The following is a 23714-nucleotide window of genomic DNA, read 5'->3' on the forward strand; positions in this document are numbered from 1 at the left end:
AATAGTTTCTGTTGACAGGAGGCGTTTGAGCCATGCATATTAAAATTGAGTTGTTCCTGAAATCACAAGTCATGTTAATGTACTTCACACATCCCTTTTGTTGTGTTAAAAGAACTGTCTTCTAACCATTTCTATGAAAAACATGACCCTTGATGCTATCGCAGTTTGATCTTCTCTCAGCTGAAATCCCTCAGGCTAATGTAATAAGCTACAATCTATAATCTAAAATATTTCTTTCTCACAGAAGTCCCTGCCTATCATAGTCAGCCATGATGGTTGCCACTTGTGCATTCCACCTTCGCTCCACTCACCTTGCCGCTCATATTTGAATGTTTTAATTATAGCTAGTCTCGCGTAGCCAGACCACAGCGCTGTGGAGTAAGATCTGGCTACTCCATAGATACATTCTAGGATAGGAGAAAAAAACACTCTGGCTTGTTTGCATTTCTTTAAACCAATCACAATCGTCTTGGGCGCCGCTAAGCTCCTGACGCAGCGATGGTGGCTCTGCAGAATAAAAAAATAACTTGTTTTGGTGGAACATCAACCAACCCTTAAAGAGCTGGCTCAGGACTGCTGGGGGACTTCCTTTGACACACTGAGCTCCTCTCTCTCTCCATCTGTGTGCATTCATGTCCCAGAAATGCTTGTTACTAACTTATCTGCGGGGAACTTATTCTCCGAAGTCCTTGTGTTTACTACTTTTTACTTTTCTTTACTTTTCCTTGGATTAGGGTGGCACCTAAATCATGGTTGCAGCTGCCGCCGTGGTCCTGCTCGGCGCCCTGCGACGTCCTACTACACCCTGCTATGCCCTGCTACGCCCTGAACTGCTACAACCACTATTTCTAGTCATGGTTCCATTATCTTTATTGTTACTATAATTGCCACTTTTCATTACACCCCCAACCGACAGATGGCCGCCCACCAAGAGCCTGGGTCTGTCTGAGGTTTCTCCCTAAAAAGGAGTTTTTCCTCACCACTGTGAGTGTGGTCTAGACCTACTCTATCTGTTAAGTGTCTTGAGATAACTCTTGTTATGATTTGAAACTATAAATAAAATTGAATTGAAAATTGAATTGGAAGATTTGCACCCCCGCAAAAGAAGATGCCACATACAATAATAAATTAAATTAACACAATACAGTAAGGTGAGCTATTTAAAGGTCCCATGGCATGAAAATTTCACTTTATGAGGTTTTTTAACATTAATACGCGTTCCCCCAGCCTACCTATGGTCCCCCAGTGGCTAGAAATGGTGATAGGTGTAAACCAAGCCCTGGGTATCCTGCTCTGACTTTGAGAAAATGAAAGCTCAGATGGGCCGATCTGGAATCTTCTCCTTATGAGGTCATAAGGAGCAAGGTTACCTCCCCTTTCTCTGCTTTGCCCACCCAGAGAATTTGGCCAACCCATGAGAGAGAGACATCATGGCTTTCAAACAAGCAAAGTGGCAGTTGGTCAAGGCCACTAAGGGGACCACTAAGGTCTATATAAAAGAGACTTCAGATACAGTATTAGGGGACCACTAAGGTCTATATAAAAGCATCCAAAGAGCACAATGTCATGGGACCTTTAAATCAGCTGGATACGTGGTTAAACATCATTTGTTCTTAGCAGCGTATCTCCATGTGTACTTCGTCCACAGCAATCCCACCAATCGATCCCAAAACGTCCCCGTACTTCTGTTGATCCAGACTAGTCTAAAACTAATTCACATCAGGGTTGCAGTGGCAGAAGGGCCTTTAGAACAGCACCGATGTTCTGTGGCATTGTCCACCTTAACCACAGTCTTTAGTCATGCTAGCAGTTCGGATCTGGATCTAGGCATGACATGATAATATAATCAATCAGTCATTCCAAAACTTTGGTCCAGACTAGTCTTGAAATATCAAACAACAAACAACTGTCAGATGGATTGCCATGAAATCTTTGCCCAGACATTTATGGTGTCCTGAGGATGAATCCTAATGACTTTGGTGATCCCCTGCCCTGACTTTCCCTCTCACCCCACCATGACGTTGACCTTTTAGGGAAACGTATTAACAACAACCATTAGATGAATTGCCATGAAAATATACACATTCATGTTCCCCTCAGGATGTACGGTAATAGCTTGATCCCCTGATGATTCATGTTAGCGTTTAACTCAAAGCACTGCTGTTCAGAGTACATTATTGTACATCCTCACAGAGCCACTAGCATGGCTGTAGTCTTGTTTAGTTTATAACGTATTCATGCCAGGGTCTCAGAGGCAGAAGGGCCAATAGAACAGCACACATTTTCCTGACCCAGTTACACATCAGAATCAGAAACATAATTGACTTTATTGTCATTGTAAGTACATACAATAAAATGAAAAGTGCTACTCTAAGGTGCAAACATAAAAACACACACATTAAAACATATCCACCCTGAGCAGTGACAGACTTTAAATCAAATTAAATGCATGCTCAGTGCCAGAGATCCAAATGCTGTACGATGAAAGGGACAGTACACGTTTACAGGACAGAGGCATTTTCGTGTTTCCTGTCTGCCCTGACAGAATTCAAACAGTGCGTGAGTTCATGCCAATCCTAAAGCTCTTTTCCAGTAGGACAGCCCTCACAGACAGACAGGAATATGTGCTAAGTATATATATATGGTGCTAAAGTCTGTTAGTCATAACAGCAGACAATAGAACATGACCCTTTTTTCCAGTAACTTCCTCTTTTTGTGGGGATCCCCATGTGCTTGCATACCAGCTGGGGAATGCCAGGTCATGCTCCAGAGCCTGTACCTTTCTCAGTTACTTTCTCAGTTAAAACAGTGTTTTCCCTCTTTAGCGGCACCTTGATCTCGCATAGCTCACAGTCGGAATGAAGATCAACCAGTGATTCAAACAGACATAGTGGCTCTGGATTCCTTCCAACCCCGATACAATACCAGTATCACTGCAGCATAGAGCTGTTCAGAAGCAGACCAATCAGACTGTGGCTGTACCAGGCAGCTTCAAGGTGCGGAAGTGTGGAGCTCTGTGGCCCCTAGTCTGTATCGATGACGTTCCACTTTTTCAGGTGCCGCCGGAAATTCCAGCAGATGTCCCTCATTTTGGGCCGGATGTTCGTCACCTTCATTTCTTTGTGTTGGTGTTCTAACCTCCTGTGGATTTCTTTTTTGTTGTTGTTGTTTTTTTATACACAGTATGTTACATTCAGATTTAGAATTACATTCAGTGTATTAACGGTTGCCCCACCGTGACAATTCACCCTGTTTTAGTGAGACCCTGGATCCATATAAGGGCAGGGGGGGTTTAAAGCACCACGTACGAAGTGTAACACATAACGCATAAAACGCGACAAGGTGACAAACAGAACAACAGAAGGAAGTGAGACGGGACAATAACAGAACTGACAAGACGGGACTGGACAGAACAGTTGACAAACACCAGAATGTATTATTAATAATTGGGTAGAATGATCTACGATTCATATTTGGTTGATCACGGTTTTCGTGTTTGAAGGGAGTTGGAAAAACATGTTATGCATAAGTGTGGATGGTGTTGCTAGTGTGTGTATGTGTGTATGAGTAAAGTGATAACTGTAAGGGAGAAATAATGAAAAGGGGAAAAAAAAGAAAGAAAAGAAGACAAGAAAAAAGGGAAAAAAGGGGAAATTAGAATAATTAAAGGGATACTTCACCGATTTAGCATTCAGCTTTGTATCAGTAGAAACCCGATAGTATTTCTGAATGACCGTGCCTCCCTCCCTCATGTCCCCATGAGACGAGAGATCTCTGCATTTGGGGCCTGGAAAAAATCTTCCGATGACGTAAAATGACGATTTTTGCGTCATCGGAAGATTTTGGGCCAGAGGCAAAGGACTACAGCCAGTAGTAGGATCTACTCCGTATGTTTTCAAAACGCCCCCCAGGGGTTGGACTGCCGAAGTCTGGCCGAGGTATTCCGGAATGAAAACACTACTTCAGCCATCTTGAATCTTCGCTAAACAGGCTCTCGGTTTTCAGCAGAAAACATTTACAACAATTATCTGCATTCAAACTACCGGACGTGTGTACCACCGGGATACATTGGTACAGATCGGAGAATATGGAGGAAACGTTATTACAGATGCAATTCTCGGCACACTACGCGAGCTTCGCCTGCACGGAGACCAGCGGTGTCGCTCAATGCCGCTAGCCGGCTAGGGGACATCCTCATCGGCTAGGTGGAAAGCTAACGCTAGCTGTCCACCTGTCCCAGCCATCCTGCTTGCAAGTGTCTGCTCATTAAACAACAAGCTGGACTACATCCTCCTTCAACGAAACTCCCAACGTGAGTTCAGTGACTGCTGTGTTTTTGTTGTTGTGGAAACATGCCTGAACAACAGTGTACCGGCACCGGGACTATCCAGCTACCAGGCTGCTCTCGCCGGCCCGTGGAGGTGGGCTGTGTTAAACGGACTGGTGTAGAAATAAAATCCAACTAGCTACTGCTAACTGCTGGTGGAGCTTGTGACTGTTAAATGCCGACCATTCGACATTCCACGCTAATTCACGCCTGTGTTTATACTCCGTGTTTAGCTACACCAATGCTAGTATGCGTTAGCTGAACTTTACGGATCCTGCTTGCAAGTGTCCGCTCATTTAGACCACAAACTGGACTACATCCAACTTCAACGAAACTCCCAACGTGAGTTGAGAGACTGCCGTGTTTTTGTTGTTGTGGAAACCTGCCTGAATAGTGTACCGGACTGTCCAGCTACCAGGCCTGCTAGCCCTCCGAGATAGAGATGCTCTGTCGCCAGGTAAAAGAGGTGGGCTGTGTTAACACCGAGTGGCGCAGCAATGTGGTGATTTGTATCCATTTAACTGCTAACTGCTGGTGGAGTTTGTGACTGTTAAATGCCGACCATTCTACATTGCACGCTAATTCACGGCTGTGTTTATGCTCGGTGTTTACAGCCCACCAAGCGCTAATGCTAGTATGTGTTAGCTGAACTTTACGGAGCCTATAAAGTGTGTGTACTAAATGTAGCCTGTTTCGTATGTCGTTTTTATATAATGTCGTTGAGTCACGATGAAACGTTGTTTCATGTATATGGTTGAAATAAAACACGCTTGAGTTGAGTTGAATGCCTCGGTCTGTCTGTCAAGCGGTAGGCGTGGCTTGGGAGTGGACTCAAAGCAACGAAGCAGGTGCATTCTGGGATTTGGTGTTTTTCATCCATATAAGACCAAAACACATTTTCTGGCTTTTCTCGGCCTAGAAGGCACCAATTAAATTTTTTTTTCACATTTCTACTACATAAGTGACCCAATTTAAAGATATATTCAGCTTTCCAGCGGTGAAATATTCCTTTAAATTATATAAATAATGTAAAAGTACTAGGGAGGGCAGGGTATTACATAATGGAGGAGGGAGGAATATGTCTGGTAATATACACGGCTTGTAGTTATATTTTTGTTGAATTTAGAAACGTTAGAAATGGGGACCAGGTATCTTCAAAGGCTGACATTTGCTTCTTTCTGTGTGCATTGTGTTTTTCCATTGAGATGTATTCTGAGATGAAATTTGTCCAGTGATTGATGTGGCAAGAATTCTTTGATTTCCAGTTTAGGAGGACAGCTAGAGAAATGAACAACGGATTCCTGAATTTTTGCAGGATGTGGATTTCGGAGATATCACCAAGGAGACAGAGTGTTGGAGAAGATGGGATTCTGTAGCTCAGGGTGGTGGACAGTGTCTCGGTGACTGTGATCCAGAATGAATGAACTGGTTGACAGAGCCACATGGCGTGTAGATAATCGCCTGTGCTACCTAAGGTGCATTGTGAACAGATACCTGTGTTTGCTAGGCCCATTTTGAACATTTTACTTTGGGTGATGTGAGTCCTATGAATTACTTTATATTGTATATGCTGCAGGTTTGTGTTAGCAGTCATGGAGAAGGTATTCTTACAGATTTGTTCCCAGTATTCAGGGTTGGGAGAGAAGGCCAGATCGGCTTCCCACTTGGTTGTTGGGAGTGTTATTGTTGTGTTTAGGTTGTAAATCATTGTATATAGCCGGGAGGTTAGTTTTTCGAAGTTATTAATTTTCATAAGTTCTTCTGTGAGCTGAGAGGGTTGTAACGTGTTATTGGTGATTCCGATTTTATCTTTTATTTTAAGTCTAAGTTGTTGATATTGAAGGAACTGTTCTCTCCCAACCCCATATTTCTCTGTGAGTGTGTTAAATGACATGAAATGGTTGTTCTCAAATAGGTGGTGAAGGTGTGTGATTCCTTTTTGTGCCCATATGGAGAAGTAAAAAGGTTTGTTCTGTAACATGAACACTGGATTGTGCCTGAGTGGGGTGAACTTGTTTAATTCTAGTGATGATTTTGTGATTTGGTTTGTTTTCCACCAGGCTGTCATAGTTGAATAGATGGTAATGCGTTGGCAGAAGTTGGATTTCTTGATTGATTGTGAGAGGAAGGGGAGATCTGCAATTGGGATGTTTGTACATTGGTTTTGTTCCAGTTCCAGCCACGGGTAATTGTGCTTATGTATATTGATCCATTTAACCATGTACTGTAATTGATTTGCCAGGAAGTAGTGATCGAAGTTTGGTGCCTCAAGCCCACCATGTGATTTTTTATTTTGTAGTGTTGAGAGCAATATTCTCGTTTTTTTGTTTTTCCAATAAAATTGTGTTGTTAATGAATTGAGAGTTTTGAACCATTTGTCTGTAGGAGTGATGGGGATCATAGAAAAAAGGTAATTAATCTGGGGTAGGGTTTTCATTTTGACTGCAGCTATTCTTCCAATGAGAGTGGGTGTTTAGACCAGTGTTTATATTCTTCTTTGATTTTCCTGAGAAGGGGAGTATAGTTGAGGGTGAAAAGTTGTGATAGCTTGGGGGAAATCTGAATCCCTAGGTACTTGATGTTGCCTGTGTGAAGGTGGAGGGAAGTGTCCTGAGCTCCAAAATCCCATGCGTCATCTGAGAGGGGTAGTAAGATTGATGTGTTCCAGTTGATAGTGTAATGCGAGACATGGGAGAATCTGTTGATAATATTGAAAGTTTCTTTAAGTGATACCTGTGGGTTCTGTAAATAAAGTAAAAATCCGGTGGATTTGTGAGGACTATGGTTAACTGCTCGTCAGATCTCTGCAGGGTAAATCCAGACAGCTAGCTAGACTATCTGTCCAATCTGAGTTTTTCTCCCATCCAGGAATGCTGTGTGGACTAGCCAGACCCTCCTCCGCAGTGCTGTGGGATACACGCTGTATGCATGTCTATATCAGAGCACATTAAATAAACACCATCAATACTGAAACGTCAGTTGTCTGAGTACAGTTCGTATATGGAAACACGCCTAGCTAAGAGCTAACACGCCGACGAGGACCATGCGGACCATGGCTAACCCAACAGGCTTACGCTCAGTGTTGGGAAAGTTCACTTTCTACATGAACTAGTTCAAAGTTCAGTTCACACATTTCAAATACACACGGAACTGCTGCGTGAGGATTATCACAGAAGCCTGCCTGGCTGAACACACTCCCTCCCGGACGGCAGCTACCAGCTAGCACGCCGAGCTAGCTAGCGGCAGGATGTCTGAGTTGAAAACGCATCTTGTTGTCATGTAAGAGCCCCGTTCATGTTGCACAGACATTTTAATTGCATTTTGTGTCTGTTAAGAGGCACAAAGGCACTCTTTATGTTATGCCCCCAAAACTACCATTTTAGCTAACTGGGAGCGCTGGGCATTAGCTGCAGCAACTCCAGTTTGCTAAGACCAATTCTGTTCGTTTTTTTTTGCTATAGACAGTACCCACATATTTATAGCAATCAAGATTAACGTAAAAATTGCCTGGAGTTCTCCTTTAACAGTGACTGGGACTGGTATTCCAATGATTCAGTTTCAACTCCTGGAATTCCCTTTCAAACTAGTCAGGAAGTGATCATCACATGCTTAAAAGCATTTCTGACCTTTGGATGACTGCAGTGTATCATTCACCGACTGGTTGTTCTGAGAAAAGATTAACCGGACATTATTCAACTTTCTTATTTTCTTACTAGGTCAGTAATAAATTAAATTCTCACGATTATTTTTGTTCTTTATAAAAAACGAATAATGCACAACACGACCAAGCATGTAACTAATGGCCCCGAAGCCTTGCAGCTGCAGTAGTGGAAAAATCAGTTACGCAGTGACTCAGCAATCGCCCACACTTTTCAGCGTCTAGTTTCAAATATTCATCCCCTGTAGGAGTTGAAGGCAGCAGCGCAGCCGTAGTCAGCATGGATTCACAGCAGTTATAATGGGCTCCAACAGAAACCCACCCATAGTCAAACAAAGATAGAGGGAGGGGCAGTGGGGGGGCATATCTGTAACCAGGGGCCCCTATGTCTCCTAATCCACCCATGTATGTTCCAAACATTCTTACTTGCTGCACAATATTAGGAAAATGTGCGATATGCGATAACGTTGTTGAAAATTGCAATATAACTTTGCAATAAATAAACAGATATTAAAGTCTTCTTAGTGTTGCGGCTTTCAATATTCTGCTAAAATGCATCAAGTTGCTTGTTGAATTTAAAACAAATGAAAGGAAATCATTCACAACATTCTTTTATTGAACAAAATGAATTGAATATAAAAGACAGCACTAAAAAAAAGAATGGCAGTTACATTTAAAAGTGCAGTTTTCTGCTGATTTTTTCTTTCAACTAACAAAGAATCTCTGAGTGTCTTTTGCGATGTGTCTTGAGCCTTTCACAATGTGTTTACTGCGCTGATATCGCAATGACGATAAAAAAGTGATATATTGTGCAGCCCTACTGAATACACTTCTTTATTGTTGCAATATTTTCTTTTTATAGCTCTGAAGCTCCACCTAATGTTTTCAATGATCTATTGGCAAGGCACTGAATGTTTGGAAGATTTGGCTAAACAGTGAGGAAATATTTATGCTGCGGGGGTGGTCTGAGAAGTTCTGATGCAGACACTCTGGGTCAGTGTCTGAACCCGTAGTAACTGTTACCAATCTTAGGTCAATCCAAGTTCTCAATCAAGGAGCATGATGGAAACTATTCAGAGCCTACAGAAGCTGACTGAACAGTAGTGTGGATTTCCCTTTAAGTGCTTTCAATGCTTTTTGAAGCTTTTTAAGAAATACATTTTAAAACCTTACATTTAGAGTATTTAAGACTTTTTGGCAGTTACCTCTATTTTCCACTGGGCGCGTCTGTGCTGCGTTCCAGAAGCGCGCCGGAAGACAGCAAGGCAGGAAGGGAAACAGCAAGAGCATCCAGTCAATTTACCAAAAGACCCCCCCCACCCCCCCCAATATCGTTTATGTCTCCTCTACGACACCACGGACAACGGTAAATTAACTGATTTATTGGAATGTCTGTCATGCATTAAGTCTTGGTTATATAACAATTATTTACAACTGAATACAAAAAAGACAGAAACTTTGATCATTGCTCCAGAACAAAAACTACCCCAAATTAAACAACACCTCTGTTCCTTGGACTCCTCCGTCCAGTTGAGTCTAAGAAACCTTGGTGTTTTGTTCGACCAATCGATGTCTCTGGATGGTCATTCTAGACAGTTGGTCAGAAACTGTTTCTATCATTTGAGAAATATCTCTAAATTGAGAACAATACTGCCCAAAGAAACCATGGAGATGATCATTCATGCTTTTATTTCTTCACGGTTAGATTATTGTAATTCCCTTTTTACTTGTTTTAACAAATTTTCTGTGCGGCCGCCTCCAATTGGTGCAAAATGCAGCAGCAAGGCTTTTAACAGGAACAAACAGAAGGGCACACATTACTCCGATTTTATTTACTCTCCACTGGCTTCCTGTAAAATACAGAATTGATTTCAAAATTTTTGTTTTAACTTTTAGAGCACTACATGGACAGACGCCTCAATATATCGGAGACATGTTGACCCCTTACTCTTCTTTCCGCACTCTTCGTTCCTCAGGTCAAAACCTCCTGATGGTTCCTAAAACCCGCCTTAAAACTCGGGGAGACCGCTCTTTTCAGGCAGTTGCTCCCAAATTGTGGAACGCCCTGCCCCTGTCGCGTGTGGCCGATTCTATTGTTTCTTTTAAAAAACAGCTGAAGACACTACTATTCAGACAAGCTTTCAGTTGACTGAGCTATCATGTTTTATGTTTTGTATGATGTTTTTCAAATTGTTATATTCGCTGCTTGTGAAGTACTTTGTGATTTTATCTGTGATAGGTGCTATATAAATAAAGCTTACTTACTTACTTACTTACTTACTTACGAGACATTCATCTTGAAGGGCAGCAAGACGCTCTGCTTCTGAGACGCTCAAGGTGTGGTATGGAACATGGCGAAGGACAGAACAAAACCGGAACGCAGCTGGAACACAGCACAGACGCGCCCGGGGAGAATCGCTGTGAGCCTGCCCCAAAATGCATAATTCTTGCATTGTCTTGCAGGAAGTATATACAAAAATTGCAACAATGACTTCTGTTGATTTCACTTCACTGCAATGATATTATTACACTACTTCTCTCTACGTTACTTAAAGGTTACTGCAGTGTTTTAGCGTTGCACTTTCATTTTATTATGGGGCTCACAAAACACATTTTCAAAGGGACTGTCTAAATAAATGAAGCAGAGGCTGAGATATCCTTAAATTTAGTCTCTAGTATGGGTCAAGCTCCAAAAACACTGGATCCTGCAATTCCCATAATGCAATGCAATCTAGGTTGGTAGGGTCGGTAGAAAGAAACCCGGATGACATCATCGGGAAGCTCCCTTTTTATTATATATATTGTATTTTATTATACACCTATTTCCATGTTGAAAATGTAAAGACAGCTAAAAAAAATAAATAAATGCACCATTTTGTTTTTGCACAGATACCCAACTACCTTTTGAGTTTTGGTTCAAATATTTCAATAAGTCAAACAGACTGTTCCAGGATTGTACAGATAAGAAGGCGATGTGGTGGGAGGTGGATATGAAAGGAATTCAACACCACTCATAAAAATTACACACACGCCCACGTTTCCAGGACAACCGGCATATACAAAGACATTCCAAACAAGTACATTCCAAACACCATGTTACAAAGTAACCACAACATCCTCCTTATATTATCCAAAGACGGGAAAAAGATTTCTTAGACAGTTAGTGAGTATCTATTGGGTTTTTCTGTTGGGGCTGTTGATTCTTTTCCTGATAATTTGAAGATTATTGGGAAACTCTTAAAAGGTCATCATGAATCATGTCAACTTAATTTCTGCTTTAAATGTAAAAGTTGTAACACACAAAGAGCGTTATAGGGCAGTGATGAACAACAAGAGATACACATGTATGTACTCTTGTGTAATAGATAGAATACAAGAATAAAAAAGTATGTTTTTAATAGCACACCCCGAACAATTTCATCAACCCCACCAAACTGCACTTGCTTTGCATTGACTTTCATTTCACATACATCGCCATGTCGCAGCGTCTTAACTGTCTTGGCGAGCCCACACATAAAGTTATGCACTGTAAATACCTGAAATAGTGCAGCTTACTACAAAAAGTGTAGGTGGAGAGTGAAACCTAGTGATCAGGATCAGTCAAAAGATTTCCATGTTGCATTGGTTCAATGCATTGGTTAAATAGTTTTTGTAGTGGTTGAAACTCTCATGGGCTAAAGCAAGCCAAGTCTGTGATGTAATTATTTCCTTTTAACATCATCAGAGATGACGGTAGGACCTGCGGAAGTTACCGTGCCAGGACAGCAACAGGACAGCATTAAAGCTCTAGTGCGTAGTTTCTGTCGCCCCCATGAGGAATTCTAAGTATGACAACAAAACTGTTGGCGCGTTCACCGGGTTTGCTCCGGGTAACATGATAATATGATTATCCAGAGGACGAAACAAAACCGGAACACAGCCGCAACTCAGCACAGACACGCCTGGTTGAGAATCAGAGTTAGTCCTGTTTTCCCCATTCGACCTCTCTCTCTCCCTTCAGACTGACTCTCACCTCCACCTGCTCACCTGTTCCCACTTTCCCTTATCAGCCCTGCAGTATAGGCTGTATAACTGGCCCATTTCCACTCATTCTCTGCCAGATTGCCAATGTAGTTTATATCTTGCTTTCCAGCCTTCTGAGTCTGAACCTGAACTGTTCCTGTTTTTTTTTATTGCTTACCTCCAGAGTCTCCAGAGTGTAAGCCTGTTCCTGACAATAGCCTTCAGTAAATTTACCATCATCTTGCCTTGCATGGTGGTATTTGTCTGCATTTGGGCCCCTCCTCCCTCTGAAAGAAATGAATAACGTAATATTACTGTAAATCACTCAACTTACCAAATACGCCTATTGGTAAGATGAAAACATCCGGCATGCCCTGAGGAGCATTCCATCACTGTGAGAAAAAGCAAAATCTGCAGCCAGGGTAAGTGAAGCAAAGAGAGAAAAACACTGTTGAATGACAGAGTGATTCATGTTGATGACTAAATGGTCATGGGTTATCCACAATCCATTTAGGGAAATTAATTAACTGAAGGAAACCATATTATGGGTTTAACCAGTGACCACAGTGACTTATTAATCTTACAGCAGGTGCTTCTAAATAAATCTTCCCTTTGTGAACCAAGAAAGGCTTTGTTAGGACTAGAGATAATAAACATTTAAATGATGAAGCCATTCATTTTCCTGTATTTATGACTCATGCTTCTCTTCCCCTTCACCTTTGGAGCGGTATACCCCCTTATTCATTCATTGTAGGCCAAAAAAAACACATTTTCACCCCAGAAATAGACCGTACAGTTGCTGAATCTGTCTTCATTTCAGCTCAACAAAGGTCAGTTTAAAAGATTTTTGTCAGATTTTGAGAGACTCTAGTGACGCTCATTCCACTCACCATTTCCGGGTGATGTCAGGTCGGCCAAAATGAAGGCCGACAGCCCCCCAGACTGACGACGGCACGGGACACAACGAACAGACTCGAGTCACTGACCTCGCCAGACTGTCCAACGGCCGATTATCGGCTTGGTGTGTCCCGGCTCTTAGTCTCGCATTGCCAGCTCTACCTCCACACGCTCTGCGAAGGAAGGTCTGGCTAGTCCACACAGAATTCCTGGATGGACAAAAAACATGCTCTGGTTTATTGGCATTTCTTTAAACCAGTCACAATCATCGGCGGTAAGCGCCATAAGGAGCCACGGTGCCTCTGTTAAATAGCCTCGGGAAGGAACTTGTTTTGGTGGAACATGTTTGTTCAAAAGTAATTTTAGTCATGCAACAGAAAACTCAGATTGAACAGATAGTCTAGCTGTCTGGATTTACCCTGCAGAGATCTGAGGAGCAGTTAACCATAGTCCTCAGAAATCCACCAGAGTTTAGAACGACAACACAAAGAAAGAGGAAGGTAACGGACATCCGGCGGAAATTAGGGACATCCGGCGGGATTTCCGGCGGCGCCAGAGCAATCCCAGAAATGAAATGTCGTCGATATGACTGATCCAGCTCTGCTGGGACAAGGACGACTACTGGAGGTCCTTCCTGCCAGCTGCCATCTCCCTCTACAACCAGTCAACTCTGTGTCATCATATTATTGATGTTGTTTTATTTCAGAACTCATACACCTGTTCACACTCCCAGACCATATGCAGGAAAGTTCCAGTTTGTTCAGGTTGACAGAACATGCAATTGGGAGTGGGAATGGCTTTAGAGACTTATCTCTTCTGGGGAGTCCAATATGTCCTATGACATATGTTGAAGTGGATATACTGATGATTTGGGTTCTTGGAACAGGAACAGGAAAATGTTGTCCCGAACTGTCTCCCAATTAACTGCGTTCCCAAGGCTCAGCTCCCATTCCCATTTCTTTACTATTGGGAGTTCTCCTATGGATACTTGCATCAGTTTAGCTTAAATCTTGGACACTAATTCTCTCACAGGAAAATCAACAAACCATCTGATCTTAAGCGAAGATAAAAGAAGAAGGATGTCCTGGGGACCTCAAAACTAGCTCTCAGGGCTTCAAAACTCAACATACCTTTCTCATTGAATAGCTGGTCTAAAGTATAAATACCTCTGTCACTCCACTGGTTACAAGCAAAGGGTTTGTTATCAGACATTAAGTGTGCATTGTGCCATATTGGGGTATTCAAATGCCACTTATTGGTGTAGTGTAGTTGCTCTTCCACCTGTTTAAAGTTGGGCAATGTGTTGGTGATAATAGGGCCATAGGCTAGCATACGCTTTTTTGGACACACCTGCAAAGGCAAGGTCTTGCAGTCTTAGACTTCCTGTGAGGTTTTGCTCTATTTCTCTCCATGGGACTGTAGATGAGGGGTCTATCCACACTCTGAGGGCCCGTAGCTGAAAGGCTCTGTGATACATTTTAAAGTTGGGGAGGGCCAGGCCTGCCGTGTTTGCGGTACGTTGCAGGGTAGAGTATTTTAGCCTAGGTTGTTTATTATTCCAAATATACTGCCGAATTAAGGTATCAAGTTTCTTCCAGAAATGTATTGGTGGGGGTAAGGGGATCATTGTACTTAAGAAATTCACATGAGGAATTATGTTAATTTTAACGACAGCAATCCTGGACCATAGCGATTCCGGCAGCACAGACCAATCTGCCAGATCCCTTTGAATACTATTTAATATAGTTTCATAGTTGTCCTGGACAACTCGCAGTAGCGATGCGTGTATGGTGATGCCCAAATATGTAATTTTGCTTTGGGTTGGTATTGTACCACTAATGGCTGATGTCACATGCCTCTTGTTCAATAAAAGAAGATTAGATTTATTCCAGTTAATTTTATAACCGGAGATTGAGCCAAATTCATTGAAGATCTTAAGAATTTTTGGAATAGAGTCCTCAAGATCAGATATGTACAACAAAATATCATCTGCAAATAATGCTATTGAGCTGCTATTGGATTTAATCTGGATATTACAGATTTTATTTTGTCTTATGGCTTGGGCTAATGGTTCAAGAGAGATTGCAAACAGCATGGGGGAAAGCGGGCAACCCTGTCGTGAGCCCCGCTCGATGGGAAATGGCTGAGAATGCAGGCCATTGGTTGAGACTATGGCCGTGGGATTCGCATATAAAGTACGTACTATGTCAATGAATTTGGCCCCCAAGCCAAGCCTCTCCATTACTTGCCACAAGTAATTCCACTCTAGGTGGTTGAAAGCCTTTTCCGCGTCCACTGATAACACTGCTGCTGTTGTTGGAAGGTTTTTGGCTTCTTCTATTACATGAAATAGTCTGCGTACATTTTCTGCAGCATGGTATAAATATAAATAAATCTAATTATAAATCAGGTATAAAACCTGATTTGTCGGGGTGGACTAGCTTCTCAATAAAGCACTCTAGGCGGAGAGCCAAGACTATTAGGATTAGGATTTGTTGAGATACCTCAGTCAGTGTGAATGCTGTTGATAGTAGCTCTGGGTTCGCTTGTTTTAATTTCAGAGCAAGCAATTTGCTTGGTTTACAGCCATTAAAATAATATTTTTGCCTCACTCTGTGTATTATGAATTCAGCTCTCCTTCTTAGCAGATCATTCAGCTCTGTTTGACTTGTGACTAGAAGAGTATGTGTAGATTTAGAAAAACACGCCTTAAGAGACTGCTCTAAAGATTTTACAGCAATTTCCAACTCAATTTCAAGTTGACCGCAAAGGAAGATGTGAAATCTCTAATAAATCCTTTAGTTACCTGCCAGGTATGTGCAGGGTCAGAAACTGAGTCGGTGTTGATTGATACAAACTCAGCCATTCTGGCTCTAAATTCTGCATCAAAGGCTGTGTTCTGGAGAAGGGAGTTATTCAATTTCCACCTCCTAGATCATTCTCCTAACATATCACAATGGAATGTGGTTATCAGCACATTGTGATCAGACAGAATTGCTGGTTCTATTGCTATCATGTGGAACATTGCTATAAGCTCACTGGAGCACAAAATATAATCAATGCAGGAGTGGGTGAGGTGACGTGTGGAAAAGAAGGTGTAATCCTTGCTAGTAGGATTGTGCATCCTCCATATACACTCACCTAAAGGATTATTAGGAACACCATACTAATACTGTGTTTGACCCTCTCCTATCAATATGGGCCATCACCACCACCACCACCAGCCTGCCCAGTGGTAACAAGGCATGATGGATCCGTGTTCTCATTCTGTTCACGCCAAATTCTGACTCTACCATCTGAATGTCTCAACAGAAATCAAGACTCATCAGACGAGGCAAAAAAAATCTTCAACTGTCCAATTATGTTGAGCTTGTGCAAATTGTAGCCTCATTTTCCTAATTTTAGGTTGCTCTCACAAAACTGAGCTAGTGAGAGCAACGTTTGGGATATGTGGGAATGTCTCAGGAGTTCGGCCAAAAATAACCCACACATCTTTACTCCACACTGACAGAAGGCAATAGTTTGTTCTTTATAAGAAACTTTTATTTTAGAAACTTTGCACACACATACAAATATACAAAATCATAAATCATATGACAAAAATTCAAAGTAGGAAAACGTTGATTTGCATGAGTACACAGTGCGACGCAAGTAAAGGGGAGCTATGCAGTTTTGGCCATTTCGCTTTTTCGCGTTTCTCTATAGAGCTCCCCCTACAGCGGCTCGCCGGCCCAAAGTTGTGAGGGTGGTATTTCCGCTCACAGGCGCTAGGGGGAAGCGAGACGACCACCATGCAACTCAAAAAAAGTCATATAACCATTCCAATGACTCCAAAGCTGTCCAAAGCTGTTTGTCAGTTAAGGTAAATTAAGCTAAAAAAATGCATAGTTCCCCTTTAATGGACTCTATAGTAAATTAAAAACACAGCTTTAACCTTGGTTAATAGGCCTATGTAAGCATACTTGTATAACAGTGCTTTGCATGTAAAAAATAACAGAGAAACCCCTTTCCATATGTTATCAGCTTACAGCTGGTAAGAAAAGAAAAAATTAATTAACACGCAAATACAGCAGGCGTATAATGATCCCTTTGTATTTCATCACCTTAGCTACAGCAGACTATGCCAACATTCCTCAAGCACCTTGAGTCACACGTGCAGCCATTTGTGCGTCTATCTGACTCATTACCTTTCAGACAGAGCTGACTATATGCTTCTATTGTGGTACAGGTGTTCACACATTGCACGCACTTCAATCTATTTTACAGCATTGTGTGGGCTGGGTTTATGTTTGACGGTAACTCAGCACTGTTTACTCTCTCTGCCTGTGTTTCTCGAGACAATCTTCCTTGGCTGTTGCTCTTTAAATACCAGTGCAATCTCGTTATTTAATCTCTTATCTTCTTATGTTTAAGGAATATTGAGTCAAATTGCCAGAGCTTCTGTCTGTTGGTAACTTTTTCGTTTTTCCAATTGATATCTCAAATTGAAATGACTGTTATTTACTCCACAGGGTTTAACAGACTGACCTACTTTTTACCTTTTTTTAGTAACAGCTATTACAAAATGTGACCTAGTTAAAAAGCACATGTGGGTTAGCCTATTTCCAGCAAGGGCTACCAAGGTATGATCTTGCAAAGCGGCTGGATTAAATTACTCCTATTAGTCTGACAACATTTTGGGCTGAGGTCTGCTTACGTATTGGTGTTGTACACAGACCAAAAGCAACATGTTTTAATGACCTAGCCTACTCAATGTTCCCTGGAATCCTTCCTACAATAACACAGCCATGCCTGCTACTGTACGAAAGGTGGGGAAAACTGAGGGAATCAATTTGTCAGTCATGTGCAATGTTTTAGAGCAAGATATCTGTCCAAAACCAGTTATAGCCCCCACCAACAGCACAAACAGCAAAAACTGTCTGCAGTATTTACTGTGGAAATTTGTCTTCCCCAAAGAATGAATCCTAATGCTTTTATCCTCTGAACTTTAATGTACAGTAATGCCAATATACTGTACATTTTCTAATAAGCAAATTACCATGACATCTCTATAAACTAACTTTTTAAATTTCTTCTAGTGCCATTGTCAGGATACCAGATTAATATGTTCAGTATTTTTTGGTTAATCGATTTTTTAGCTTGTAAAATGTCAGAAAATCTTCAAATTGCTTCCTTTGTCTGACCAACAGTCTAAATCACAAAGATATTCAATATTGTAAAACAGAGAAAACCCTCACCTACTGGAACGATTTTTTCCTCAATTTGCTTAAACATCGTGACAAAATGCATATCTTTTATTTCAAGAATATTGAATAAATTATAGGATATATATACAGTTGACATCGCCTATTCTGCCAAAAGGCTGTAAAGTTACAAATGTTAGGGATGTTTTAAAAAAAAAAATGTACCTGCTCTTTTTTATAGCGAATCATAGTTGAATCATTATTAAGCCATCAGTATGTCTCTGTGAGCTGGTTAAAAACAATGCTTATAACTTGAAGAAGAAAACCTTTAGTCGAGCAGATACTGCTTATTGCTGTTGCATATTTATCAGTGGGTTTAGACTTTTCATGAGCATACAGTAACTAAAATGGAAGGAGTCTCTGTCTGTCTGTCTGTCTGTTGGGTTTCTCGACATCTGATCGACTTCACACTTGGCAGGTGTGCTGCTGAAGACCAAAGGAAGTGCAGTGACCAGTGCAAGCTCTTAAAGTGCTCATATTCTGCTTTTTGGCGTTTTCCCTTTCCTTTATTGTGTTATATATCTTTTTTGTGCATGTTATAGGTTTACAAAGTGAAAAAGCCCAAAGTAAACCCCAAAGGGACTTACCATCTCCAACAGAAAACCCTGTTCACCAACTGCTCCAAACTCTAAGCTCTATTGTAGTCCAGCCTTTACTTCAGAGACAAATGTGGGTTACTTTGTATCACACGTTATAATGCTCACCTAGCTGCTAGCATGACACGCCCTCATACTCTGCTTCTGACTGGCTAGTAGTCCTTACCTAGCTACTGTCAGGACACACCCTCATACTCTGCTTCTGACTGGCTAGTAGTCCTTACCTAGGTACTGTCAGGGCATGCCCTCATACTCTGCTTCTGACTGGCTAGTAGTCCTTACCTAGCTACGGAGCATGTGCGACTCCCAACAAAGATGGAACAGAAGTGAGATGCCTCACTGTAGCTAAAACAGAGAGCTCAACACACAGGGTGAAAAGAGGAGCTGCAGCAATAAAAATATGGTGTTTTTTGAAAATTAAACAATGTAAACCTATTCTGATATAACCTCTAAATACAATTATGAACCTGAAAATGAGCATAATATGAGCAGAAGATCTACGGGACATAGGGCTTGGTAGTGCATACAAACTGTTTAGTGTATTGAGCGTGGAACCATATTAACTGTTACCCCGCCGAACAGCAGGGTACAGCTCACTCTCCGTCGCTCGATACAGTACATTTCAGAACAGATGAAGAAAGAGAGACCGGAGATGATACATTGTAGCAAAGTCAAACATTTCAAGCATTAGTGAATTCCACGGAAATAGCCTTGTCCCAAATAGCTAGCTGTTAGCAAATCACGTGTACATAGAGTATGAGCTTGTTTCAGGGACGTGCACAGGTACGGGCTATTGTTGCCCGGGCAACAGCCCATTTCCCTTGATTGGCTCAGCTGCTCCTCTGGTGAAAGAGCCTGAAATAAAAATTTCTTTCTCATTTTTTTTTTTTTTTTGCATCAATAGCATAAGCCCATCATTAGTAAAGTGAATCAAATGAAATCACCACATCATCCAATTTTGTGTTGTGTTACTTTGTTGGGGGGGGGGGGTCTTTTTTTTCTCCAGGTTAGAGCAATAGCCCCTCCAAATGCCTGTGCACATCCCTGGGTTTTTCGAGTAAATGTTTTTTAAGAAAACTGCAAGCAGCAATACCAGAGGCCAGGAAATGGGCCCGTTCCGAACAGACACGTTTTCAATAGGCAATGCAGTAATAGTAAATGAAAACTGTAAAACTGCACTGGTAACTTCTCTTTAGTTTCCATAGAGTTGAAGTTGCAAAACAACTTCAAGATCAGATTTAGGAGGTTCTAACTGTACCAGGTTACTAAGGCAGCAGCAGCACAGCACCGAAGAACACCTGTGATTCTGTTTTACTAATAAGGTCACGGTAGGTTGAATTCACGCGTAGTCTGCTGTTAGCCTCCAGGAAGAACAAGCCGCCCGTATAGGTGGATTTACTCCACTGTTCCATGTTGCAAATCACTGTGTCGACTGATGACAGGAGAGTAATATCCCTATTGTAATGATCCGAGATAACGAACACCTCGTTGGTGAGTTTCAGCTTATTATCACTGGGACACTGGAGCTCTTTCTTTCTCTCATAGGTGAGCTGCAGGAAGACGCTGTAGATGCCCTTCCTGGGCACTACAAGGTTCCCATCAGAGTAGTTGAAACCTCCATGACAAAAGGCATTTCCAATGTTACTCTCCCATTTAAGATATTCCCCATAAAGGTTGTTGCCATTAGGAGCTAAGGAGAGCAGAAAGTTGAAAATTAGGGTTATGACTGTTTCGGTTTCTGTATCGTATCATGAAACGTGTCACATGTTTAAAGCAACACCAAAGCACTTTTTCTCTTCGCTCCAACCCTACAGGTTGGAAGCGGAAAATGTAATCTGTACTATTACAATCTATGTTGTGTTGTAACTGGTTGCTGATGTGTTTATTGTTCAACTTTACTTATTTTTCTTATTCTAAAAAGCATTGAGTATGTATAAGCATGTACATTTTTATCCTGTGTAACCCCAGTGGAGAAACAAACATTAGTGCCCTTCTAGGAAAGTACAGTAAAAGCCTAGTCCTGGCCGCTCTGGCTGTTTTACCTGTCAGCATGGCACTTGGATTGTTGAAGTCTTTCTGTTGCTGCTGTCCGTCACTGAACACTACAAGAAAGATTTAAAGTGTGGTTCAACACATTGATGTATGATGTATCTTTCCTGGCCAGTATTCACCATAGCCTTTAATCTCATTAGAACAAGATATTTACCTGCTTGGCTCTCGGGCGGCTTCGTCGGCTGTAAGGAAAAAAACACAGTCTTAGCAACATTTGTTATAATGAACAGTAATGATACAAGAAAATTAAAGCAAACTGGCTTTTTGTCAATGGAACCATGCTGGTGATGCTATCTTCCGGGTCAGCCTACACAAATACATCATCGCTGCAACACTCCATTGCCTATGAATTAAAATCAATTCGAGGTGACGTGCAAAATAAATGTGTTAATGTATTAAAGTTTTATTCACAACGTTTATCCATGTTACGTTATGTCTCTCTAATAAAATAACCGCAGATTCCCTGCAGGATCAGATTCTATTTGTGGTGGTAGCTGACCGGTTAGCGGGCAAGCAAGCTAAGGTTAGCCAGCTAGCAGTAACTATGCTGCATGGATCTGTCATTGGTTGCTTCGTAACTTTAGCTAATAAAGGAATTTGCACACGGCAAGCTTGACAATTTACAAGCCAAATTAACCCAGGAAGTCGGGATGAATTAGCTGTTATCAACTCAAGACTATTTTGCTACGTTAGCTATCTTGCAATTAATACGCATTAGCAAGCAAGATAACATTAACCAGCTAAAACCATAATATTACAATATATTTCACATGTCATTGTCTCCTATAGGATGTTTTCAGCACTGGAGGGGAAAGGTTTTGGGCATGAATGTATAAAGAGAACTCTCAAAACAGTGTGCACCGTGTTGCTACGGTTTCCGGGTTGAACGACACGTTTCCTCAAAACTGTGGGAAAATGATGTGAAAGGGGGCTTTGAGGTCAGCAGTGTTTCCTCTATGTTGATTTGAAAATGGCGGCCCGCCATGGCAAAATTTCTGCCGCCATGGTATCAGAAATAGGCCAGACGCACGATGTACAGTAGTCCCGGTTGCGTTGTAAATTATCCTGCTTGTCCACCAGGTGGACGGCGATACTGCAGTCTGATGTCGGTTTAGTAAGCGGCACTGCGCTTTGATGTCTGTTTAGAGAGGCAGCAGACTTTTATTTATTCCTTTTCTTCCTTCTGTCTGGTTTGTGCTAACACCTAATCGCCCTTCGGGGACACAAATAAAGTTGAAGTTGAAGACTGAAATCTGCCAAATTGGCTTCAAAGCCCGGATCTGGGCTTATCTCTGATAAATATATATATATATATATATATATATATATATATATATATATGAGGAAACTGTATTTTGTTTTCTTGAGATAACAAAATAATTAACTATAGTGATCGAGATACATTTAAATTTAAATCATTAAAAAAAATCTAATTGCAAGGACGGCCCTTCTAGGCTCCCATAATAAATGATAATATATAATAACAATAATAATTATTATAATTATAATGATCCCTAAAAAGCAGTTGTTTTGGTGAATAGAAGTCTAGCTAAAAACACTAGAGCATGTCGTTTGCAAGGACAAACTAATACTAAGGGATTTCTTGTTCTAGCTGCATTTTCTGTCTAAAGTTGTTGAGCAAACACAAGCTCGGCCACGAGAACATCTGGACGGGCGTGAATCAAACTGCACCGCCAACTTTAGCAAACTTATCGGAAAACCTGACGCTAGGCTATTTATAAAGTTTACAGTCATGAACACGTGAACTCTAACTCTAACTCTAACTCTAACTCTAACTCTAACTTGTCATGACAAAAACCGAATGACACATACTAAAAGAAGCGTTACGTCATAAACGTGTATGACTTGTTTATACACGTTTATGACACGTTCATGACAGTGTCATGTCACTCTTATGTAGATACCTTCGAGTAAAGTGTAACCGAATATACTAACCGTAAATTTACCATTTTTCATTTAACGTTAGAGCAGCAAATTTAAAGACTATCGACCAGTAAGCGTTTAAGAAACCAACATTAGACCTTCATTATTGGACGGCACCGACTGTAAGCAATTTCAAAACAATAGCCTAACGTTATGCCGAAGGGCTATACGGACCATCCCGGTATGTAAAGGTTACCTGGCCATGGCTGTCCGCTGACTGATGATTACATCGCCCTCCCAGCACAACCGTGACTAGCAAAGCCACAACGAGTGCAACCAGCAGTAGGAGCGCCACGGTTAAAAACTGGGCCATTCTCCGTAGTCGTGTCTCTTGCTGGCGGAGATGATGGAATAAAGTGTTTTGCCGATGTAATCCTGACTCTCCTTCTCCTACTCCGCAGCAGCAGCAGCCTTCGTCTTCCATGCAGCCTGTGTCCCATTCGCGGATCAGCCGCCGGCTCGCATACAACATCTCCATATATCAGCGTGCCCTCGCCCACGTTAAAAAGCACGGCATTGTTAAGGAGACAGTTTCACTGTACGGCAGTGTCCCTACGAACTTCCTCTTTCTGTGATTAGTTTTCCGGAGAGGGAAAAGGTTTATCTTTAGCGTGAGATAGGATATTGTAAAAAAAAAAAAAAAAGCTCAGATACTCCCACTCGAGATTGTTGTGAATAGTTTGGCTCGGACTGCAGATGCACACCCAACACATGACTTTATGGTAGAAGTTTTACTGTTCCATATTCACCACATGACCTTAATAGGATATCCCTTTACTGTTCCAGTAACAGCGTTTAAGAGGTCCAGTGATGGAGGGGCAGAGCCAACACTAAAGATTAATAGGCTAATAACGCTCTCACAACACCAGTGGAACTGGCTTCAACTCTGTTAATGAAGAAAGTAATCATCCAATATCATATCAAACTCCTTGAACTGATCTGCCCCTGCGTGCCTGCAGATCTTCTCCCATCTGTCAAAGTGAAAATGTTGCATT

The 23714-nt window shown here is 41.6% G+C and overlaps 1 protein-coding gene across 1 annotated transcript; it reads right to left on the reverse strand.

The window, feature by feature from the left end:
- Nucleotides 1-19707: 19707 nt before the first annotated feature.
- On the reverse strand, nucleotides 19708-23342 carry LOC120559971 (lymphotoxin-alpha-like). The gene is made up of 4 exons (XM_039802039.1): nucleotides 22916-23342; nucleotides 20930-20957; nucleotides 20766-20825; nucleotides 19708-20413 (listed from the first exon to the last, which is right to left on the reverse strand). The coding sequence occupies exons 1-4, from the start codon at nucleotides 23195-23197 to the stop codon at nucleotides 19989-19991; spliced, it is 795 nt and encodes a 264-aa protein (XP_039657973.1). The 5' UTR covers nucleotides 23198-23342; the 3' UTR covers nucleotides 19708-19988.
- Nucleotides 23343-23714: the final 372 nt, after the last annotated feature.

The sequence above is a fragment of the Perca fluviatilis genome, chromosome 6, assembly GCF_010015445.1.
Source record: "Perca fluviatilis chromosome 6, GENO_Pfluv_1.0, whole genome shotgun sequence".
Classification (NCBI taxonomy): Eukaryota; Metazoa; Chordata; class Actinopteri; order Perciformes; family Percidae; genus Perca; species Perca fluviatilis.